Source organism: Besnoitia besnoiti, chromosome XII (assembly GCF_002563875.1).
Source record: "Besnoitia besnoiti strain Bb-Ger1 chromosome XII, whole genome shotgun sequence".
Taxonomy (NCBI): domain Eukaryota; phylum Apicomplexa; class Conoidasida; order Eucoccidiorida; family Sarcocystidae; genus Besnoitia; species Besnoitia besnoiti.
Window position 1 is genome coordinate 1,023,574 of NC_042367.1, and position 23,139 is coordinate 1,046,712.

The following is a 23,139-nucleotide window of genomic DNA, read 5'->3' on the forward strand; positions in this document are numbered from 1 at the left end:
CGTCCACTCCCCCTGCCGCCAAGAGCCTTCAGCGCGAACAATGCGACGGAGAGAAAGTTAGATACATAGATTCACGTGGAGGCCACAATAGCACAGACCAGGTTCGCTGAGGAGACACGCCGCCACGCGTTCGCCGCGTATCTTGCACACGCAAAGCGTGCTTTCGTCGCTGCTCACAGCCCCGTCGCCATTCGAAACTCAGCTTTCGAGCTGTCCGCCAAGAGAGACACGGCGGAGACGGGGGGGCAGCCGCCTTGCCTGATGAGAGAAAGGTCCCCTAAAAACGCAGGACAGGGACGAAAAGCGGAAATGAGGAAGGTGCGTCGAGCAAGAAGCAGCGTGGACTCAGAGCAACGTCTGAACAGCCAGGTTGCGGCCGCATGTGCCTGCTCGCGGCGCGGCGGAGAGACAGCGGCGCCTCTAGGATGGCTCGAGACTGGGACAAAGGCGATTTTATTCGGTTTCTCCCTGTTATTGTGTTCTGCCGGGAGCCCTAATTCACTCAAATTTGCAGAAGCGCCCCGCGAGCGTCAATCTGCCTCTGTTGACGGCGGCACGGCAGACGCTACGCCGCTGAGCTAGGGTTCTGAACTCGTCTGTCGCCTTCACAAAAAAGGAGACGAAACACCGACAGAGGAGGAGGCGGCTTCAGGTTGGACAGTCCCGCAAAAGAAGTCGCGATTTAACGCTTCTTCAGGCCTTCAGCAGGAGAAGACTTCCCACGGAACGAGTCACTGCGATGGGACCGAGATGCTTTCGCCGCTTGTGTAGAGACTCAGCAAAGCCTCTCGTAGTTACATGGCCGTTTTCCATGTGACCGAGCAGAGGAGACACAGACATTCTGTTCAGGCGTAACTGAAGACACGACTTGAACGATGAAGCCATTCGAAGCTGCCGAAAGTCTCTCGCCAGCAGGCCAGTTTGGCGCCTCACCCCCCATCGCACTTCTGTCGGCTAGGCGCCTCCTGTCTCTGCAGAGACAGGAGGCGCCTAGCCGACATATTCACGATGCGAGGTGTTTACAGCAACCAACGCCACAGAGTAGACACAGATGTCCTTAAGCAATGCCAAAGGGGTCACGGGGCCTACGGGGCCTGGCCTGATGGCCCCCGGCTCGCTGGCCGTCAAGCCACAGCGATCTTCAGCGCCAGACGCAAACATCAGAGCATCCATGGGTGCCTCATCTCTCCGCATTCTAGCCCGGCGTGTCTCGGCTTCCGTGTGCGCAACTCTGAGAAAAACTGGATTAAAAAAATGGATTAACGATCTGTCTGGACTTCGGCAGAGGTCCCGGCCTGCAGCATCGGGGTCGAGGGCGCAAGCAAATCTGTGTATGTGCTACGCATGTGTAGTGGCGATACCCCTTGTGGACACGGTGAAAATGCGATTTGTTCGCTGGAGGCTTCCGAACGCGCTGTCTGATTCCCAGGCGCGGTAGGCAAATATGGGAGCGCATCTGCATCAGAGAGTTCGATTCAGCCTCTAGAGGAGAAAGAATGGAAAATTGTGTCCGCCGGTCCCCAGTAGAGGACTGTGCAAGGGTCGTCTATGCGCCCGGTGTCTCCGTGGATCTTCCGCGGCCCCTGCGCCCACACTCTCCTTTCTGGAGCCAGTGAAGATGTTCGAGGGACGAATAGAGAATCCTTCTGTTTTGTGGTTTCAGACGCCCTGCCCTAGCGCCGTCGCGCAAGCAGCCCAGCGGAGGGGAGCGTTTGGTGAGGCGTGACGGCCAGAGGGTAAGGAGCGGGAAAAGGCGCGCCAAGACCCTGCCGCCTGTGCGCCAGGTCTTCGCTCTTCGGGAGAAATTTTCGGCGAATCAGCAGAAGGAAGGCTGCTTTTTCTCACCTGGCGCTCCTTAGAGCTTCTTTATGGCGAAGTCTTATGCCTCGATTGCGCCGAGTCGCCCGCCAGCCCGTAGCGGAGCCGGCGCGGTCAGGGTGTCTTTCGGAGCGTGCACGGTTGCGAACGGAGGAGAGAGCCTCTTGTCTTGACCAGGCGGAGCTCCTCCATGGCACGTTTCGACCAATCTACTTCGTGCGATTTTTCATGAGAACGTGTTGAAAAGGCTCGCTGTGTCGGGGTTTCGTTGCCTTTGGGTCAGCCCCCTTCGGAGGACATCAGGAGGGAGTCCTCGTCCACGGGCTGCCCCCTCTGGCTAGCCGTGGTAAAGTGAATCCTGACGAGAGCGCCAGCTCTGCCCCGTGAAGACCGCTCAGAAGACGAATATTTCTTCGATTCGGTCGAAGATTGCCTCCCCCCTTATCTGTGGACCGCTGTAGTCTTCGTTTTCCGTTTTTCTTCGGTCGCAATCGTCCATGCTGGCCTCGATTCCGGGCTCGCAGTCTAGAGCGAGAAGACACCTCAACCGCCCGCGTTCGCAGTCGCGCGTCTTTTCATCGCCGTCCGTGTGACATTGCTACACACTCTGTCGTTGTTTGGCGCCAAGCAGACACGCAGACTCGCATACCGACCTCAACGCAGTCTTTTGGATTCGGTCGCGGGTGCTGCTTCCCGTATACAGACGTGATGAGCCCCTGCATGGTTTCACACGGCCGCCACCTCCCACGAATCTCTGCCTGCATTCAAACCTCCATCTGCACTTTTTTGTCCGGAATTTCCACGGAGTCGTTTTTTTTGTCTGGCTTTACGTGTTGATTAGCGTAGGGTTTAGGATTGGTCTTCCAGCGCGCGACCGCGGGACCCGCCGCCCCGCCTCTGCGTCATAGCCGCGGCGCTTCTTCTTGGCTCTAGCTGGCTCTCTCTCCTCTCGCTCTGTACTCTGCCTTACCCGCTCCTCTTTTCCATATTTTCTCTTCTTTCGTTTTGCGATGCGCCCGCTGACGCGCGCGGAGCGAGGCACTGGGCTTGCGCGGGCCTCCCGCTCTACCCGCAGTCTCAGCCCGACGACCTCCGACTCCGCGTCCTCCGCCTCGTCCTTTTCCTCTTCCTCCTGCTCTTCTTCGCTCTCTTCGTCCTCTGCCTCGTCCTCGTCCACTTTCACGCGGTCTTCTCCGACGTCAGGCTCCTCTTCGCCCTCCTCCCCCACGAGCTCGCCGCGCGATCGCCCGCGCCTCGCCGCGCATGCGGCGGACAGGGACGCCGATCCGCATCCGGCCTCGAAGGTGGCAGATCCCCTCCGCACCTCCGGTCCGCCGAAGCCTGTCTTCGGGGGCTCAGTCCCGTCGCCGCAGCGCGAGCGACTCGCGCCGTCGGCCGAAGAGTTGACGCTCGCGCCGCCGCGTGGAGGCCGTGCGGGGGAGAAAGGCTCGCGCCCTCTTTCAGGGTGGGCGGCTGAGGCTGAGCGAAGCAGAAGCGGCGGCGAGCGCCGCCGCTCGCCACAGAGAGACGCGGCGCGACGGGCAGGCTGCCCCTTCGCCGCGGACCCGTGCGCGGACTCGCGGCTGCCGTCCTGCGACGCGTCTTCGTCCTCAGAAGGGTCCCCTGCCTTCGTAGAGGCCCCCAGACCCTCCCCGCTGCTGTCGCAGAGTCTGCCCTCCTACTGGGCCGACCGGCCGGAGGCGAACCCATTCCTGCCTTCGGCGCCTCTCCAGCAGCAAGACGCGCGCTTCAGCCCGCGAAATCCGCTCAAGGGCACGGAGGAGTCGCCGCTCAACCAAGTGTACGTCCGCAAGCAGAAGGACGGCTCGATGCTGATATACGTTTCTGCGCACCTCGACCAGCTCCTCTTGCGGGCCTTCAAAAACTTCTCTTTCAACGGATACATGACCGAGGAGAGATGGCTTCACATGGTAAGCCGACGCGCGAAGCGTGCCTGTCGCAGCGGGGACAGGAGCGAGGCGAGCTCGAAGGACGCGCCGACGGGCACCTGTGCATATCTGGATCTGCGAGTTCGTCTCAGAAATGCAGGCGCGCGGTATTTCCATCACACATGCGTCGGCCTTTGCTCGTGTTTCCGCGCCGCTCTCTGTCGGGCTCGAAGACCTGCACACGTGTCTCTAGGAATTCGCGGCTGCGGTCGCACCTCCTCCCCTGCGCACAGCCCTGGCGCTGCGAGGCAAGATCGCCGCCGACCTCGGGACGAGAGCTTTGTCAATTCTTCTTTGCCGCCTTTATTCCGGTGTTCTGCTCTGCAGTGCGTAGAGGCACACCTCTATCCGCGGAGCAAAGACCCCGATATTCTCAAGTACATGTTCAGGGGCATCGCCAAAGGAAACAAAGTGATAGGTAAGGAGCCCGGGAGGTCGCCGGCGAGCGCATGTCGTTGCAAAAACTATGTACCTGTATATTTCCAGATATCTGTGAGAAAATGGGTTCGCGGAAGCCGGCATGAGAAATAAAAGAGAGGCGCCGCGAGGCGGCGAATGGGGAGATTCGTTGCAGACGCACGGCGGGCGACATCCCTACTCCTCTGCAAGTCTATTTCTCGTGTAGATACGCTCAAGGCGAACGGGGCCATGAGGAGCTTCACGCAGCTGACTACGGGGACTAGCGGCCGTCGCTACGCACACGTGACCACGGCTGCTAGTTGAGAAGCAGGCGAAGAGAGCGGCAACGAGAGTCGAGCCTCGACAGCAATGACGGCAGGGGATAGTTCAGGACGCGATCCCCTCTGGATGTGCCCCGGGAGTCCTGTGTACGCGAAGGGAGCGACTTGGTTGCCCGCATGTCAAAGAGAGCCTTGGCTCGATCTCTTTCTTTTTTCTCGCAGAGTTCGATAGTTTTCTCCAGATTCTTCACCGTCTCGCGCGCTACAAATTTCGGAATATGCGCCAACTGAGCGACGAAGATGCGGTAGGCTTATTCCTGCTTAGCATTGAGGTCATCTTATTCCCCGCTACCCGTTGTTTCGCCCCTCTCTCTCTCTCCGTGCTCCCCTTCTGCGCGATCGCCGTCGAATAGTCTACTACACACGTCTGCGTTCGCACGCAGGTCAATCAGAGGGGGGATTTCTCGTTTCTCTTCGCGCGGAGTGCCTTCTCCCTGCGCTAAGACAGCCCTTGGGGTGAACTCATTGCCTTCCGCGAGAGGCAGCTGAGCCTCGCGACTCCTTCACAGACTCCTGTGCCCCTACATGCAAACACCTTCATTTACATTTATATATATATATATAAATTCGTTTGAATGTTTGTGCGCCCCACCCTCTTTGGCGTGCGAGTCGCTAGCCGCATGCGATGTGCTGTATGTGCGCCCGCTGGACTTCCTTCTTCGGTGCCTTTTGACCCGCTGATGGCGCGCGGCCTCGCACTCGGCTCTGCCCTAGTTGACCGCTGCTGGTGCGCCTGCATGTCGTGTCGCTGCGGTAGATTTGGCGACCCTCTTCCTCCAAAACTCGCTTTAGGCTGCGCATCAAATCGCGTCTTTTCTGTGGCGGCGCTCAGGTCAACGCAGTCCTCGTGCATTTGTTCCGCTACCCGCATCTGTTCGAGGGACGCCGGCTGCGCGACTGCGGCGTGCAAGTCTCCACGACCTCGCGGGAGGTGGCGGTTGGGTGCTCCTTTGCGCGGAAAGACCAGGGCGTCAACGCCAAGCCTGAAGTGAAGATCAGCGAAGTTCAAGCCGGCTTCGAGACGGAGGAACGGTCCATGATGGCCCAACCCGAGCAGGAGACTGTGCAGACTGGTGTGGAGGGCCTCGTCTGCGGCAGGACCGTCGCGGTGCAGACCGACCAGCCGCCGGTGAGCAGGGCGCGCGGCCTCGCGAGCAAGAGAGCCGAAGCGGGAGAGGGTGGGATGCTGCAGGGCTGCAGGCGCGGTCGAGATGAGAACTAGAGACAGCGACGCTGAGTCAGTCTGCGTAGCCTCCGGGGCAGAGATCCGACTCGAGTGCCCCCCCTGGGCCTGCGCGGATCTGTCGATAGCCCTGTTTGTGCGCTGGTTGACGGGCTTCGCCGCTGGTCGGCCTTTCGTTCCACTTTGATCGCCGCGAGTTCTCGCGCGCCTCCCGTATCCTCTCATGAGTTTCCCCGGAGACTTGCGCGCAACGGGCGTGGGTGTCTCTCTCTCTTTCTGCCTGCGCTGTCTGCGCAGAAGGCGCAGGACTCAGCGAGCACGCAGTTCGAGAAGCCGCCAGAGCCACAGAAGAAAGCGGCGACCTGTCAGACCGAGTCAGAAAAGCTCAAGGCGACGGCGGTGCAGACCGACGAGACCGGAGCCCCCCCCAAGCTCCAGAAGACCGGCGCCGAAGTCGACACGTTCTTTACCTGCAACACCCAGCTGAAAAGTGAGCCAGATGAAAGAAAAACGCAGCAAAGAGTGAGGGCGCCGTGGGCGACAGCCGGACATTCGCGGCGTCGCGGGCGCTGCGTCACGATATATTCGTATATATATATATATATATATGTGTATGTATGTGTATGTGGCCGCACATCCTTGTCAGGGGGGCCGCTGACAGACTCGCATAGGGGAGAGGATAAGGAGGGGTACCCTTCACGGAAGCCTTGAGCTGACTCTGGCGTGGAAGGAGAGAAAGGCCGCGCGGAGAGGAGGCGTGATGTTGCGTTTCTGGGGCTCGTCTTTGCTTCCATCTTCATTGCGCATGTGGTGGCTCCGCGCCGACACGTCAGGCTCACGGCCTCTGCTCCTGTCTCTTTTCTGTCTCCCTCTCTCCTGCAGTCTGTACTTCTACACACCCGAGTAGATATGTGTATGATGCAGCATGTTGCTGTCTTGTCTCTCTTTGGTGACTGGGCTCGAGTATGCTTCCATGAGGACTGACTCGCCCCTCGTTCGTGCCGCCTCACCTGTGGTCGTGTAGCTGCGAGTTTTCCATTCTGTTCAGGATGCATCGCGCTGGAGGGAGGCGACGAGAGCGATCTCTTCAAGATCTTTTGCTGTTACAGCTCTTACGACGAAGAGTAGGTTCAGAACAGGGGCAGTCAAAAACGCAAGCTCGGATGCCTGCGGGCTTGTCTTTGCAGGCCTCCGCTTTCTAGTCTGGAGCGCCCTCCGCGCTTGCCTGGCCGGAGGGCGCCGTAGACTACAACGCTCATCTGTTTGTCTGTCGTGGACTCGGGCCTCGCCGTTTCGAGGGTTAGGCGTTGGCTCCCGCGTGATTCATGCATTCGTTCAGCTCTTGGGGACTGGTGTGCAAAGTCTCGAGTTCGCGCGGGTGCGCTGGCGCGGTGCCGTAAGTCTCCAGTTGGTTTTTTACCACCGAATCTGAGGCACCTCTCAAACGTTTCTCAGAGTTTGTTTCTGCGGGCGCTCACTGGATGCGCGTGGCGGTGTTTTCGTGTCGGCTCTCCTCTCCAGGCTGCTGCAAAATCTGATGACAGAAAAAGCCTGTGCAGTGCTCTGCAAGGACTCAGCGATTATGGAAATTCCGCACCACCCAGAGATCGCGGGCCTTCCGCCGCAGCAGGCGCGGAAAATCTACCGTGACGGTAAGCGGTTCCGTTTAAAAATGCAAAATCCTTCGAAAGGCTTCTACCTTTATCTTTCTTAGCCTGGCATCGAGCTTCATAGTTGGTGTCTTCAATTCCTTTCGCTTTTTCTTGCGGTGGCGCTTTCTCGCGCACTGCACGTGAGTCCTTTTCTTATTTTCAGTTGTATTTTCACGGTTTTCTGTCAATTTTTTCAGTGCTGGAGAGCCGCTCGGTGGTGAACCCGCTGCGGATGCGCACGGCTGGTCGGCGGCGGCGAGTCAGCAAGCTCGATCTCCTTTTGCAAAAAAAAGACAAAGAAGAAACCGAGAAGTCACGTCCGTCCAAGGGCGCAAGCGGCAAGGAAGCCCAGAAAGATGAAAAACAAGCCGACGCCACCAGCCGAGCGCAGAAAGAGGAGACCAGCGATGAGGCCTCCACCGTGGGATCAGACGACGAAAGCGGCGAGGCTTCCCGCATCACCTACGTTGAGTTCAAAACGGTAGGCAGCGACGCGAGGTTGGAAGCGAGCCTGTCTCTCCCGTGAGCTCGGGATCGCGCAGGGGGGAAAGCGGTTCTCTACGCAACTCGGGGTTCCTTTGTGAGGTTCGTCTCCTGCACTTCACTCTGGCACTAAATGTACAGACGCCCGAATGTCCAGTCGCGTCCCTAAGCCTCTCGTCCCAGCGCGAGGCAGTGGACAACGGTATATGAGTATAGACAGATAGATTCATGTATTTATCTGTGTATATCTATGTATATATATGTATATGAATGCTTAGGTGGGAATAACGTTGCAAGGAGGCGTCTGCCTTAGTCTCTTTCTGTCTGCAGATTCTGTACTACTTCGCCCAGGTCATGTTTGAGCAGCTGAGGCCGCGCAGTGCGTTTTTGAAGCTTGTCAGGTGCGCGCTGCTCGTTGAGAAAAAGAGTGTCGCGGTCTGTCGTGCGGATAAGGAGCGGACAGGGAGACGCACCTCCAGTGAAGGCTAGAGGCAATTCAGAGGACGTTTTCGTGATGCATCGCGTTCGCAGAGTCGCGGAATGTGCAGGCGCGTTAACGATTACCGGCTTCCCTGGTTCGTTCACGGGTCCCCCTCCCAATATCTCTCTCTTGCTCTCTGGTTCATTTCGTGGCTTCACGCACAGTGCGAGGAAGGGGACTTTTTTTGCTCTCGAATACGAAAAGCGATTCGCTTGGTGCGTAGAGTGGTCTCAATTCCACACAGAGAGTGGCTTCAGCCGTCGCGCTCCTTTCTGCACTTCTGTATCTTTTTTGTTTTGCCTGTTTTATGCAGAGAGAACCTCATTGACAGCTTCTTCAAGCGCCAGAAAAACGTCTACATGGCCTTTGCAGGGAGACTAGGCGACGGCGTCGAGAGCGTCGTCGACGTCTCCGATGCCAATCCGTTCTTCGGGGGCTACGACGCGCAAGGTGAGGAGTGACTCACTGGGATCGATGCAGCCCATTTGTATTTGGGCTGAGCTCTTCCCTCACACATGTGCGGCGTCTGTGCGCCTGGAACTGACCTCAAGAACACATCTCCCGGTTCTAGACGCAGAAAATCTCTCTGTAAACCCGTGGGCGTTTTTGACGGCGGCTGCTTGCCGTAGCAGGCGTATTCTCACGTTAGTGTGTCTTAAAGATCGCGCGGCTTCTTCCTAAAAGTGCGACGGCGGGCGGGCTGTTGGCACGTGGCCTGGGAAGCGCAGGTGTGTGTAGTTGGTGACCATTTCTGTGGTTTCTTCATCTATCCCGTGCTTCACTAGTAGCCATCGCCAAGCTTGAGCGTCTCGATTGTCGGCGATCCCTGCAGTCTATCATCAGCTGCGCGTGGTTTTTGCCTTCTGAGTCAAGGGGTCGTCCACGCGCACGCCGCGAGTCTCGCGTTTTGTGGTCCTCTGCTGCGGCGCCGTGCGAGTCTCTGTCTCACCGTGTTTGTCGAGACAAAGGGCAAACGAATCGCTTAGATCTCTCTGCTGCGTTCGCTGCTGCGTCTGGTTGCAGTCGAGACGGGCTCAGGGTTGTGCGAGGCATCGCGGCCAGCGCTCGACTTCGCCAGTCGATGCATCTCTCGTAGGCATGGGATGATTTTGTTTTCTCTTTCTCTGTTCAGAGTTACCCACGCGGGACCATTCGGGGGGGACGAGGAGTCACCACGCAAGGAAGCTCTCGCAGCCGGGCGGGCGTGGCCTCTCTGAAAGCACGTGGGACGGTGCAGAGGGCGACAAGAACGCCCTGGGGTTCGAGGGAAGTCCCCGTTTCCTCCGCACTGACGACACCTGCCTGGGCGAGCGACAGAGATCTTTCGCCGCAGGCGCCGTCGCGGCGTCGCCGTTCCCAGGGGCGCCCTACGGGTTCTCGCCCTACTACGCGCCGCCAGCCATGTATCCTGTCGCCTTCAACTCTGGAGGTGCGAGGGAAAAGGCGCAAAGAAGGGGAGGCGTGTGCATCAGACCTGCCAACTAAAATACCCGAAAGCGATACGTGCATACAGAGATATGTGAACCTGTGTTGAAGTGCCTTGTGTCGTGGAGCGCGAGCGCGACAGGGCAAACGGTGCATACGATTGGGACCGAAGTGGGCGTTACACAACAAGAGGGGTGTTTTCTCTGTAGCGTGCACGACAGGTCAGGAGAGATACAAGAGATTCCGAACAGCGCCACGGTGTCAACGCTGGAGTGTATGCATGTAGCTCTCAAGTAGACGCGTATGCGTGCCGCCACGCGGCAGAACATACATGTATGCATAAATGCGTATAGCTGTAGTCACCCGGGGGACTAGGTTGCATTACCACGGATACACACAGCTAGGCAACCAGATGTCTGTCCAGGCAGGGAGAGACTTTTGGCCTTTTGTGTGTTTGTTGGCTCTTCATTCAGCGATGATGACGCCGCAGGCGTCCACCCCGAGCTTCCCAGCTGTTTTCGAGTAGGCATTGGGGGCCGCCGAATCAGAGAATCGATCAATGGCGAGCTCAGTGTCGTCTCGAGAAACGTTGAATCTCGCGGACGAGAAGGCTCCTAGGCGCTGAGCTGGTCAGCGGCGTCGCACAGCCGGCTGACTAGGAGCGCGTCGAGGATTTCATGGGTCAAACGACGAGTGAAAGCCGGATACAATCGGAAACCCGTCTCCAAAAGGAATGATCTGCAAAAAAAAATGACTAGCAGTCCACTAGTTTTTTTTTTCAGAGCTTGGAAGTTGCCGTCTTGTCACGTGGGATGTGACCGGAGGCCTTCAGCTTCTTCCCTAGAGTCCACATATGGAAAATCCGTGTTTTCTTGTGTTGTACGCTGCCAAAGGCTCCGTGTTGGGGTGAGTCTGGAACCCCTTCCACTGAAGAGAGCTACTGGCCCTTTCTACACGGATGAGGCGCTGTGCGCGCGAAAATCATGCGAGTGCGAACTTGGGATCCTTGAAGTTGAGGGCCGCAGGTAGCGCATTGAAGCTACTGGCAGCGGTGTGTGTTCTTCTCTTGGCATGGTCTGGGTTGCGCGTTTCTGCCTGGGGCCCCCGAGTCGCTTCTCAGCGTCGGTGCAGCTATGTTTTGCGGACGTGCATTTTCAAGTCGTTTATAGCGTGGAAAACGTCCCAGAGAGGTGTTGCTCTATGAAGTTGCAGTGACTGCGCAGAAATCTCTGTCAGCCTATCAGCGACCGGGTGTATGAAGCACCTTCAAAGAGTACTGTAACGTTAGGTTGGAGGGGTGGCTGTATACTAGTACATTCCAGCACGCGCTTTTAAACGGTATTCTGAAATCCCCAGGCCAGCGTTGACACAGTGTGGAATTTGGGCCGGAAGAAGTTGTCCTACGCCCTACGAGAACCCACGAGCTAAACAGTTTTTTCTGTTCGCTATGGCCACCACGCCTCATTTCGCGTCGTCGACCAGTTTGGCTTCTTCTGTCACTGCGTCCCCGGACACGTCAGCGGCCAGCGACGCGAGACTAAAAGAAAAGTCTACAAGGAAAGGAGCGTTGTCATATCGTGTGTTGTCAGCAAATTCTGGAGTACCATGGTAACATGATGGGAGGCATCCGTTGCCCGTAGCCGCCAGCTGTGGTGTATATACAGCCAGTGCCCCGCGTACATTCCATGAAACACCCGTGCATTTTCAACTCTTTTGTAGCGTGGAAAACGTCCTTACCGGTCGGCAAACCTCTCTCCTACAGCCATCCTTAGACTTGCAGCTGTCTGTCCGTGCATTTCTGCACCCGGTAGAGGAGAAGGCACCGCCTGAGCTTGTCCGACAAGTGTCTCGACAACGCGACTCCAGGCGTGGGCATCCAGACTAATACCGCAAGCCCGCCTCTCCTGAGAGGCACGATAATCGTGTCCTGTTTTGAGCCGTAAAGGCCGTCTTGTCGTGCTGTGCCACTGTCGGGGACAGTGTCTTGCGCAAGTCGAGCTTCCTTTTTGCGCAGTTCTGGGCTCGCGACCCAACCAGACGAGTCCGAGCCTTTGCCAAGGCCTCCTCACCGTTCCTTAGTTCCGCGTGCGCTGCGTCAATCGAACTACCTCCTCCTTTGTAGAGTTCCATGGCCTCTCGTGTGAAATCCTCCGAGAAGGCGCCTCTGTGCCAGCAAAGAGCAACACCGGTACGGTGCTCCCGCCGTGTGGCCGTGCGCCCGGCCCCTGTTCGGTTGAGGTGGAGTTTCAGATGAATCGCTCTTTGAGAGGATCTGCAGGACCCGCCCACCCTTTTTTCGGGGTTTCGTCGGCCTTCCTCTTTTGTCTTGCGACGCGCGATGGCTGTTCATCGCGCCCGCCAGTTGAAGCAGGCTTGATCACGTGAGACGAGCCTGCGCGCCGCCCCACGCACGAGAGGGGACGACTGGAGACTGGCCGCTGCCGCAGAGAGTTGGAAACGCTCTCAAAGTGCAACTCGCCTGCTTCTTCCGCAGGGAAGAAGACTGAAGGCAAGAAAGCCGTAGAGACCGCATCGACTCGGGGATTTAAGGGAGCGACCGGCGGGCGGGTCATGGCGGGAGCATGCACCAAAAAAGGACGGGGGGGAAGGCATTGATTCGCGATTTTCTTTTCTCTCTCCGGGTATTCGCTGCTGCGTTAGTTCTTGCAGTTTCGCAATTCTTTCTTTGTTAGTGCCCCAAGTGAGGGGCTTTTCTTTTCCTGGACTGTTCCGGCCTGTGGATTTTCTGTACACGTCTCTTCCGTCCGGCGGGCTTCTGTTTCCCGTGTGCTGCTGGCGCCGGTCAGCCTTCTTATTTGTCCTTGGCGCCTCTCCCCGTAGTTCATTTTTTTCCCTGGTTTCAGGGTTCATTTTCTTTCTCAGCGTGAGCTCAGCGCGACTCGTGTGGAAACAGACGAGCTCGGGCGCCGCAGGCCCCACTTTTCGCGCTGCTGCGTTGTCGCTCGTCTTCTCGGTTTTTCCTCACGACTTTCCTCCCTTCCCCTTTCCTACTGCGTCTGCTCTTCTATTTTTCTCTCTCAGCGCACAGCGCTGCGGGTCGTTCGCTCAGAAGGTGCCCCCGGCGGAGACGTCTCGAGTGTCGACTGTCCCCTCCACCGCGCCTTTTCGTTTCTTCGGGGATTCCGCTGCTTCGTATCCGTTTCTGTGAGGACGCCCAGCGAGTTCAGCTGCAGGATTTCACCACCGAGAGTGGCGCAGGAACTGAGCTGCCTCGTCTGCCGGCTTGCTTCCCCTTTCCCTCCTTTGCAGTCCGCGTCAGCTCCTCACCGTTTTCCTGGGTAGGAAGACCGGCCGAAGGCTTGGCTTATCGCGACCAGGAGCGACAGAGCCTGCCGTTGTTGAGGCAGCACGGACTGGGGTACTTAAAGTTTGGTTTTCTTCGTGCGTTCCCTTTTCCTCTGTCTGCATGCCTTACAACAGCCGCGTCGGCGATTGTTGTCAGTTTTCTTGTAGTTGCTAAGGAAGGACGCGCCTTGGCGCCACTTCCTCCCGCAGCAACCCAGTCCTCCGCCTTGCCTCCAGCGTACGTCTGCGTGTCGCGCTCCCCCCACTCTTTCGTGTGTGCGTCTCTGCTTCGCCGTCATCTCGGCCTCTGAATTCCCTCCGTCTGCGGGGCCTTGTGTGTCCTCTTTTCTCGCGCGTTTTGTCGGGTCTGTATCCCTCTCGCAGGTTCGTCTCCCCGTCTCATCTAGGGTTTAGGCGCCCCTGCTTTCGGTGCCTTCGTGCGGTTCCTGGCTTCGGTTTTGTCTTCTCTGCGTGACGTTTCGCATCTGGTCTGTGTTCTGTGTCGTCTCCGCGCTGCCGCAGCTGTCTCACGCCGATTTTCCGCGCACGATGGAACCCACGCCCGAGCCGGTGGAGGCCGCGGAGCGGCCGTGTGCGGAGGAGGACGGCAAGCAGCTCGAGGCGTTTTCGCGGCAACCCGCGGACGACGGGCTCTGTTACGACACGGATGAAGAAGAGGCGCACTGCGATGCGTTTGCCGCCAAGTCCGACAAGGGCGACGGCGAAGGCGACGGCGGTGTCGCCGAGCCGCGGTCGGAGCCCAAGGCTCTACGCGCGACCGCGGAGACAGAGGTCGAGGAGGCGTGCGCGGCACCCGACGCGCCCGCAGGAGGACTGGGGGACGAAACGGAGAGGCGAGGGAGGAGGGCGGAGGAGGCGGAGGGGGAGGAAGACGGCGCGCGCGGCGAGAACGGCTTCGAGGCTCAGGCTCACGACGAGGAAGAGGGGGACGGGCGCTTGGAGGAGACGCACGAAGAGGACGCGCGAGACGCCTTACCGCCCTCGCCCGTCGACCTGCTGAAGGACGATGAAGAGGAACGGCGCGGAGAGCCGCGCGAGGGGGCACCATCCAGTCGCCGCGCGGGAAAGGCGAGCGAGAAGCAGAAGCGCGTCTCAGATGCGGAGAAGAAGACGGAGGAGATCTTTGCGGCGTGCCCTGAGGCTCTCGTGGAGGAACTCGCAGACGGCTCCAAGCTGCGCTCAGCTCTCCAGCGGCCGGTCCTGGGCGTGCTCGTGGGCGACACGTACTCGATAAAAGTCACAAACGAGGATGCAGCGTTCATCATCGGCAAAGGCGGCAGCACGAAGAAGAAAATCGCAGGCGTCTCTGGCTGCCGGGTCGAGCTCGAGGACAACGGTGAGGGGCGGTGTAAAAAACGAGGAAATCGATCGGTAACTCCACTCCATACCGCGCCGGAGTGGTGCTTCCCAGCGTAGTGGGCGGTGATGAGTGCAATAACAGCCCTTCGCTTGGCGCGACAGAGAGAGACAGACATCCAGAGGAAACAAACGGGAGAGGACTCACAGAGAGGCGGGAAAGAAGTTCAGAGAGCGACGTGCACGCAGACGGACGAAGGGGAGGGCGGGCGCGGACTACAAAGAGGCCCAGGGACACGGGATGGCGAGCGCATCTCGAAAGAAAGCGGCGTTTAGCGATCAAAAGCGGGGAGAGAAGGCGGGGGGAGAGAACGGGTTTATGAGAACGAGAGTGGAGCGTCGCGCGGGGGAAGAAGCCTCGAGGAGAGAATCCGTGAACAAAAGAACAGAGACTTGAAGCGGCAGAAGAAGCAAGGTCGGTCGATTCATTTTAGTGCCATTTGTTGACTCTGTTGTTCTGTTTTCTCCAGGTCTGCGCCTCGACGTGACGGGGACGGAGGAACAGAGAGAGCGAGCGCTGCTCTACATACGCCTCATTATGCAGCAGCGACTCGGCCCTGTGCGCTGGGACACAGAGCGAAATGATTTATGCATGGTGAGTTCCTTGATTTTCCTTCCGCAGGAATTGCCTCTCGCCTATTTTGTGCGTTTTCAATTTCTTTTCTTTCATTTTCACTCACGCCTAAAGTGCCGTCGTCCTCGTCGCGCTCAGCGGCGCCTGCGACTTCGCGTCACGCCATCAGCCCTTCTCGCGCTCTCTCCCGCGCGTTTTCCTCTCTCGCGCGGTGAAGGCCTACAGCCCGGCAGTGGCGTGTTTTTGGCGCATTTCCACCTGCGCGCGTTCCCTCGGCACGCGCTCTCCCCTCCCCCCCCCCCACCCCTAGCTTTCGTAGCAGCCTAGACTTGGCGTGGCGGTTCGGTGTGCGCCTTTTCTCGCAGGACGGCGTCGCGCGCCTGTTTCGGCGCGCGGAGGACGAAGAAGACGTCGAGGGGGCGAAGAAGTCTCCGCGGAAAGACCTCACGGTGCTGGCGGTGCCGAGCGAGGCAGTCGCCTACGTGACGGGCAGCAACGGACAGGTGCTTCGCCGCATCGAAGACGAGTGGCGCACGCTGATGTTTTTCACGCAGCAGGAACGCGGCGCCGGCAAGCACCCGGGCGCGGGCGGGTCGACGCCTGGCGACGGCGGCGCCAGCCAGCGGAGGCGGAGGAGCGCAGAGGAGCAGCCGGCGCCCGAGGAGGACTACGGCGGAGACAGAGAGGCCGACGCTGAGGCCGAAGAGCCCCAGCGCGAGGCGACAGGCGGCCAGCAGGACCAGCAGGACGAAGGCGCGACCATGGAGGAGGAGGAGGAGGACTTGGCGCGAGGCGACCGCGAAGTCGCAGCTGATGGCGCAGAGAAGATCCAGTCTACGGAGGGCGAGAAGAAACCCCACGACGAAGCAGACGCGGCAGTCCCTGGAGGCAAAATGGAGGAGCTGCTCATCTTCGGAAGCGAGTAAGTCTCTTCTGAGAGGCAGGCGCTGCGAAGGGTGCGCGAGGTGTTGCGCATCCGTCGAAAACGTCTCAAATTTGGATTTCTCCGGGCGGGCTCGGGGCGCTGCCGCCTGCAGTTTTTCCAGGTTTTTCTTGTTTTTTTGAGCGTCTTGTGCTCGCTTTCCAGGCGGAGCCGGGTGGGCGCGAGTTTGAAGGTGATGAGTGCAGTCGACCAGAAGCTGCGGGGCTTCTACACGCGTCGCCTGACTGCGGCGTTGGCCCTGCGAGAGCGGACACGAGACGGCGCCGAGGAGACTCGAAACTCGCCGACGGCAAAGGACGCCGAGGCGGTGGCGGCGGAGCCGACCCGGGAGGCGGAGGGCGCGAAGACGGGCGAGGGAGAGCAGCGCGTGAGCGAGAAGGTCGAGGGCGACGCGGAGGGCACGACTGCGCACATTTTGCTGACGACGACGCTAGCGAACATCTGCGCGGCAGACCAGAGCTTTTGGGACGTGCTCCGCGGCGTGGGACCGGACGCGGGCAGCGGCAGCGGCACAGAGGACAGCCAAATCCTGATTGACATTCTCAAAATCGAGGACAGGCACTTCTCGTACTGCCTCGGCCGCGAAGGAAAAACGCGGCGGAAACTCGCCTCTGCCGCAGGATGCATCCTCGAGTACATCGGTCACTTTGCGTTCGCTGCAGGTAAGCGAAAGACCGGTACAACGGGCACGTGCGGATGAGCTTGAAGATACACCGCGCTGGAATGTCGAGAGGATGGAGGGGAGTCATGCAGCCGGGCGAGTCCGCCGCCTTAACGCACCGGGATGCGCGTAAAAAAAGACTTTGTGAATGCTGCGCCGCACTCGGGAAACCGACGGCTCCCCACATGACAGATCGGCATGCGGCGTGTGGGGATTCTACGTGTCGAGTAGCCTCGCAATACTCATGCGTGGATGCGCGATACGTACATATGTGTACATATATATATTTATATGCATACATATATTTTTACATATACAAATATGTACGTATCTATTTGTGTACAAATATATATTTATATCTACGCATATAGACATAGTGCATGTGTGTACTGGAAGGAGCCTTGGCGTTTGGGAGGCACCATCCTCCCGCTGGGCGTTTGGGCGGGCGTTGTATGTTTCGCTTTTCCTTTTGTGGTTGAATGTGCCCACGCCGTCGGCGTTGGATGCGTCTTGTTTGCGTCTCCGCAGGCGCTTCCGTTGAGCGGCGGCGAGTCCAAGAATACCTTTCGTGGCTCATGAAGCAGCGAGAGAAACCGATTTTCCTCAGCGACATCTGCAAGGAGGGCGAGACGCGGTAGGTGTCTTCTCGCGCTCTCACGTTTCCATCGAAGAAAGAAACATGGCTCCACGCATGCAGGCGCGCTTCAAGAAGCTGCTCCTGCTTTGTCCTCGTTTCGGTGTGGCTCACACGCGCACTTTGGCTTGCGTGCGTCCTTCGATTTTCGCGTCTGCGGTCTGCATCTCTCTCGATGTTGGTTCTGCGCCCATGCATCTCATTCGCTTTCTGGATTTTTCTCCTTTTTTAGGCCGGATCTGACTGTCCTTGACGTCCCGCGCGAGAAGACTTCGCTGGTGACAGGCCGTCAAGGCAACGCGCTGCGCGAGGTCGAGGAGCGAACGGGCACCTTTTGTTTCTTTGAAGGCAGAAGGTAAATCTCTCATTTTCATGCGTCTGTTCTTCGTGCAAAGGCGCCAACCTCCTCCCCTCTCTCCTGACGTGTCTCGCCTCGTTCCTTTCTCCGTCGTCTCCCATTTCGAGGCTCGGTGCGGGCGCACGCTTGCTGTGCGTGCGTTTCAAAGCGACGCGAGAGAGGATCGATAGAGACTTCTGAGGTGTAGGGACCAAAGAAGCGCCTGTCGGGGGAGAAGTGAGGAAAGACAAGCGCGTCGCGCGTGCGGCGCAGAGGAGGCTGGTGTTCCTCTCTGGGTCGCCAGCTGCAGGCGAATGTTGCGAGTGTCAGCTGTAGGCCGTCATGTCTGCATGGCGTATATAGGCCTCTATCCTTTATGCGGGAGGTCTACGTGGGCCCTTTATGGCGTGGTATTGGTCGGAGTGTGTGTGTCGTCGTGTGAGGAAATAAAAACGAAGATCGGTCGCTGTTTTTTCCGCATGCTGAATGAGATCTTGTAGCGGTGGAAGGGAGGGCGATGCGAGAAGAAGCGCGGCGCGTGGATGTCGCTTTCGAACGCTGCGGCCTTCGTTTCGGTTTTCCTGCTTCTCTCAGCTGGTCTTCTCTTCGGGAGAGATCTGCATCGTTCGCTTGCGCGTCCCTTTCAAACGCAACTCCGTTGCAATACCGGTTCACTCAGGCAGCCTGATGTGGTTATGCGCTTTCACTTTCCACTGTCCTTCGCGAGTTCAGCTCCCGCGTCTCTCTGCGATTTCTCGCGGTGCGTCTCCGCCGTTTTGTCGCTGCGTTCCCTTCTTCCTCGCATCCGTCTTCCTCTCGTTCGCACCGCTTCTCTAGTCTCTCTTTTGCCCTTCCGGCGGCGGGCCGCTCTTCTCTCGTTCTCTCAGCTGACTTCCCGCGACGTTCTCTGTTTCATCTGTCCTCGGGTCTGCATGCCTCGGAACGTCCGCGAGTCGTCGAGCTTAGCAACCTCCGGCGTGTGTGGCCCTTGCCTGCCTCGCGGCGCGTCGCAGAGGCAGCTGCAAAGAAACTGTTTTCGGCGTTTCGTCTCGATGGAATCGGAGCGAAGGCGGCTGAGGTGTCGTCGTTTTCTTCTCGCGCACGTATCGTCTCGCGTCTCTCCGTCTTCCCTCTTCCTTCTCTGCGTGAGCCGCCCGTTTCCTGTGGCGGAGTCCTCTTCTTCCTCGGCGGCAGTCCGCAGTGGGGCGCTGTCGTCATCTTGTGCCGCGCCGTTCTTGTCGCGTTGCTGCCGTCCTCTTCTGTGGAGTTTGTCGCGGTCGCAGAGTTCAGTCTGAGCGTGTCGCAGCGCCGTGCGTGAATCTTCTGATCCGCAGCCGCGCGAGGAACAGAGCGAGGCGAAAGAGCCTTGAGGACGCATCGCCGTGGCCGCGCCCAGCTGAGGCTCGTGCTTGACTGCTCGCTGAAGACACGAGCTGCGGGCTGCCGGGGAGAGAGGCACGGGAGGAGTGAAGGGGAGAAAGGGGGCAGCACGCTCGTCGACAGTCTCACCTTCTTGCTTTCTCTCCTTCCTGTCGCAGGGGCCAACGGCCTCTCGCGCTCTCGCGGCTTGGATGTCTGCCGGATTTGAAGCCTCGCGTTCTCTGCAGCGAGTCTGAATTTTGCTTTACTTGCCTTTGTTTCCTCTCTTTGCTTCTCTTTCTCATCTTCTTCTTCCCCCGCTCTCGTGCTCGCCGCCCTCCTCCGGTCCTTCTGCTCGGCTCTTCACCTCCCCGCTTCGTCTTCGATTTCCCTGGCTTACGGATTCAATTTCCTTCTCTTCTTCTCTTCGGCGTCGCGCGCCTGCTCGTCCTCGTTGTCCCGTTCCCTACCCGCGGTTCAAAAAATACCTGCGTCTTTGTCGGCTCTTCAATATGGTACGCTGGAAAAACTGCTTGCTTCCCTTCTCTCTTTCTATCCCTCTGTTGCGTGTTGCTCTCGCGTTGTGTGCTCACGTTCCTGTTTCCTCTCTGCGTGCGCCGCTGTACGTGTGAAATCTTCATCCTCGCTTCCTCTGTGCTGTGCATTTTGGCCTCCGGTGCGTTCTTGCTGTCGTTTCTGCTCCTCGCATGATCTGCTTGTCTCTTTGTCTCTCTGTCTCTGTCGTTCTGTCTCCGTCTGTGCTTTTCTGTGTGTGTCGTTGTGCGCTTTTTTGCGTGCCTGTCGCGTGTGGCGCTGCGTCTCGCAGGAGCGGCAGGCCGGGTGCTTTCGCGGGGTCGTCGGGGCTTGACTCGCGCAAGCGAGAGCGACTGTTTATTTTCGGCACGTTCGGCGAGGGTAGGCACCAAGCGGCGAATTTGCTGCGGCGCCTCATGGGCCTCGCGCCTGCCTCCTTCGGTGACCGCGGGGGCTCGGAGCGCGACCGCGGTCGGCGCGGAGACCTCCGCTTCCCGCCCTTCCCGGCCGCCCTGCTCCAAGAGGGCGGGTCCTACCCGCCATCGTCTGTATTTCCCTTCTTCCCGCCGCGCGGCGAAGGTCTGCTCGCGCCAGGAGCGCTCAGCCGACGAGAGTAAGCGGCAACGCGACGCGCCGTCTCCTCCTTGCGGGCGCACAATAGCTGCGCCAGAGAGAGAGGGAGGGAGAGGGAGAGAGACGGAATCACCTCGGATCCACGCAGGATCCTTGTCCCTGGCGTTTCGATCGGTGCGTGTAGATCGCGCTTGTCCGTCGGACAGCGCCTTGCGTTCGCTCGCGTTTGTGTCGTGGCAGGCGGGGAGGCGCGGGTTGGGAGAGGGGGGGGGAGGCGTTCGCGTGCCTTCGAAGCCTCTTATGTGTATGTCTGTGCGTGTCGCGCGTTTTTTTTTCAGCATGATGCCGCCGTTCGTGGACGCGCCGCGGATTCTCCACGGGCCGCACAACTCGGGGGCGCGAGGCATGCGAGGCTTCTTCCCCCCTCGCGTCAGGTGACGCTCTTGGGAGGAGGGCGGAAGGCGCCTGCGCTGCCAGGGATGCCGGGCGACGCGGCCGAGGACGCGCACCTGGCGCTGATGAGTGGGCGCGGCGGCGACGCCCGCCACGCGCTGGCGGGCGTCTCCGGAGGGGGGGCGGGACTGCTCTATGCGCCGCCGCCGTTCGCCTGCGGTTCGCGGGCCTTCCCTGGGCTGGCCGGTGAGGAACTTGAGCGCGGAGGCGGCGGCAGCCATGCAGGGTCCTATCGCGAGGCGTCCAGCGCGCGTCGCGGCGAGCGCGAGCGCCGAGAGCGCGGCAGCGGGGGAGACTCGGCGTCGCCGGAGCGCGTCGTCATGCGCCGCTCACCGCTCGCCTCCGCGCGCTACGCGCCGTATTACGCACCCGCGATGCTGCGCTCGTGGCCGCGGTACGATGAGGGCGACGAGACGTTCGCGTACAACGAAGAGAGCGAGCGACGCCGCGGGAGAGGCGAGTACGCGACCGCGCGCGAGGAGGACGTGGGGGCGACGGTCTACGGTCGCCGAGGCGTCTCGTCGTCTGGCTGCCGGGCTTCGGCCTCCTCCGCGTCGTGTCTCCCCATGGTGCTGCCGCCGCCGTCATTCGGGGGAGGCGTGCCGCTGGGCGAGTACGCGTATCCTGGCGGCGTGGAGGCTTGTCGATACGGCTCGCCAGGAGGTCGGCGCGGCGAGCGCTGGGCGCGAGACGAGCACGGCGGAAGGGGCGAGGAGGCGGCGCGGGCGGCGGCGTACCTGGCGGACCGCGAGGCGGAGGACGAGGACCGGCGCGACGGCAGAGGCCGCAAGCCGAGCGGAGAAGGCCTCTACGCGGGGGGGGGCGTCTGGGCGCCGAGGCAGCGGGTCTACGGAGGCCGAGATGAGCGAGACGTGGGTGACGTGTACGCCGCAGCAGCGGGCGACCGGTACCTGCGAGGCGACGAGGACCGTGAGCGACGCGAGGCCTACTACTACGAGAGCCGTAGCGGCAGGGGACATGCTGGCGACGCGCAGGCCGGGGGGCGCCGGCGCGACGGCGCGGGGGGGGCAGGCGGCGAGCGCCACAGACAGGCCGCCGGCGGCGAGGACGTGAAGAGGCGCCACGACGAGGAGGAAGGCAGGCGCCGAGACGAAGCGGGGACGAGAAGAAAAGACGAGAGCGACCGGAGGCGGCGCAGAGACATCGACGAGCGCGAGTTCTTCATGGCTGCGGCGGCGCAAGCCGGTGGCGCCGGGGGCGGGGGAGGAGACCGCGTGGCGGCGGGGCGGAGGCTCTACGAAGCGGAAGAAGAGGCTGAGTTCCCGAGAGGGCACAAGCCGTACAGACACTACCGCGACGGCGAAGAGGACCGCCTGCGCGCACAAGGCGGCGGGGCGGAGAGAAGAGAAGACGAAGAGCGCGCCGCGAAGCGACGCGCCGCGCTGCTGGCGGAGGAGGAGCACAGCGCCCCCCGCGCGGGTCGCCGCGGCGGCGGTCCGTTGTCGTCGTACGGGGGGGCAGCGGAGGGTGCGAGCGACGCAGGCGACCAAGAGAGCGGTGAGCGGCGGCGCGACGCCGACAGCTGCCATCACCATCACGGATACGACGCCGCCGAGAGCGAGGAGAGCTACGCGCTTCTCGCGCGCGACCCGCAAGCTGCCAGGGCGCATCGCGGTCGCGCGACACTCGAGCGCGACGTGCACGCCGTCGACGCAGGCGGACACGGCCGGCGGCGACACGAAGACCGGGACTTCTACCCTGGCGGCGGCGAGCGCATCCGCGACAAGGAGCGAGGCGAAGATGCGTACATGTCGCAACTCGCGTCGCGGGAGCGTCTGGTTCGAAGAGGACGCGGCGGAGGCGATGACGGGCGCGCGATGGACGCCCCACCCCCGGCAGGGGGGTACGGGGGCCCCGAGGATGCCTGCCGCGCGGGCGGCGGAGTCGAGGACGATGCGCCTCGCCGCAGGCGAAAGAGCCGCTCGCGGTCGCCCGGCGGCGCAGGCTACTTCGTGGGATACGGCGGGTACGCCGCGTCGCGCAGCCACTTCCCGGCGCAGACGGCGCAGCACCCGCACAGCCACGCGGAGGGCGCGCGCCGCCGCGGGTGCGGAGGAGACGGCGACGAGGAAGTCGTGGCGGGCGGCAACGAGGCGCGAGACGATCTTAGCCGCAGAACCGAAGAGGACAGGTATCGCGCAAACGCGGCGGCTGGCAGACGACGCCCCGAGTACGCAAGCCGCGCGCCGGGCGAGGAGGACCGACCTAGACGCGAGGAGGCCGGCGCCGCATTCGGCGGCGAGCAGAGGCACCGAGGATACCGCACCGCGCGCGAAGAGCACGCTTAGGTGGCGAGCCACGGGGTGAAAGAGGCCAGGCGCGCGTGGCCCGAAGGCGCAGACACAAGGAGACGAGGGCCTGCGCAGGAGGACAGGCGACGCGCGCAGGCCGCAACATCGAGAGCGAGGTGGATAGCGGCACAGGGGGGCGGCAGCGAGGGAGGGCGGAAAGGGAGGAGGGCGCAGACGAGCAAGAAGAGTGCGATTCGATGCGAATCAGGCGCACCCGTCGGGGAGGTTTCAATGGAGATCGGTCTGGCACTTTGTTTCGTTTCTGTACTGCTGTACAGTTGGGAGTTGTGCGATGACCGCTCCGCTGTGGCGTGTGATGTGCGAGGCGCATGTGTCTTTGCCGTG

The 23,139-nt window shown here is 60.6% G+C and overlaps 5 protein-coding genes across 5 annotated transcripts; 4 read left to right on the forward strand and 1 right to left on the reverse strand.

The window, feature by feature from the left end:
- Positions 1-2,828: 2,828 nt before the first annotated feature.
- Positions 2,829-9,791, forward strand: BESB_023440 (uncharacterized protein; the record flags this gene model as incomplete). The annotated part of the gene is made up of 11 exons (XM_029361046.1): positions 2,829-3,749; positions 4,095-4,185; positions 4,670-4,752; positions 5,340-5,636; positions 5,988-6,180; positions 6,739-6,814; positions 7,212-7,342; positions 7,540-7,823; positions 8,156-8,226; positions 8,620-8,756; positions 9,439-9,791. 11 exons carry the CDS (start codon positions 2,829-2,831, stop codon positions 9,789-9,791), a joined length of 2,637 nt encoding a protein of 878 aa, XP_029215861.1.
- A 1,821-nt stretch (positions 9,792-11,612) lies between these two features.
- On the reverse strand, positions 11,613-12,304 carry BESB_023450 (uncharacterized protein; the record flags this gene model as incomplete). The annotated part of the gene is made up of 2 exons (XM_029361047.1): positions 11,613-11,895; positions 12,021-12,304. 2 exons carry the CDS (start codon positions 12,302-12,304, stop codon positions 11,613-11,615), a joined length of 567 nt encoding a protein of 188 aa, XP_029215862.1.
- A 1,282-nt stretch (positions 12,305-13,586) lies between these two features.
- On the forward strand, positions 13,587-20,467 carry BESB_023460 (uncharacterized protein; the record flags this gene model as incomplete). Its single annotated transcript, XM_029361048.1, has 8 exons — positions 13,587-14,394; positions 14,885-15,009; positions 15,354-15,910; positions 16,076-16,593; positions 17,121-17,226; positions 17,459-17,581; positions 19,749-20,069; positions 20,368-20,467. The coding sequence occupies 8 exons, from the start codon at positions 13,587-13,589 to the stop codon at positions 20,465-20,467; spliced, it is 2,658 nt and encodes an 885-aa protein (XP_029215863.1).
- Positions 18,296-18,877, forward strand: BESB_023470 (uncharacterized protein; the record flags this gene model as incomplete). Its single annotated transcript, XM_029361049.1, has 1 exon — positions 18,296-18,877. A coding segment is annotated over one exon (582 nt), but the record flags the coding sequence as incomplete, so codon positions are not given.
- A 41-nt stretch (positions 20,468-20,508) lies between the features above and the next one.
- BESB_023480 (uncharacterized protein) lies at positions 20,509-22,791 on the forward strand (the record flags this gene model as incomplete). The annotated part of the gene is made up of 1 exon (XM_029361050.1): positions 20,509-22,791. One exon carries the CDS (start codon positions 20,509-20,511, stop codon positions 22,789-22,791), a length of 2,283 nt encoding a protein of 760 aa, XP_029215865.1.
- Between the last annotated feature and the right edge of the window lie 348 nt (positions 22,792-23,139).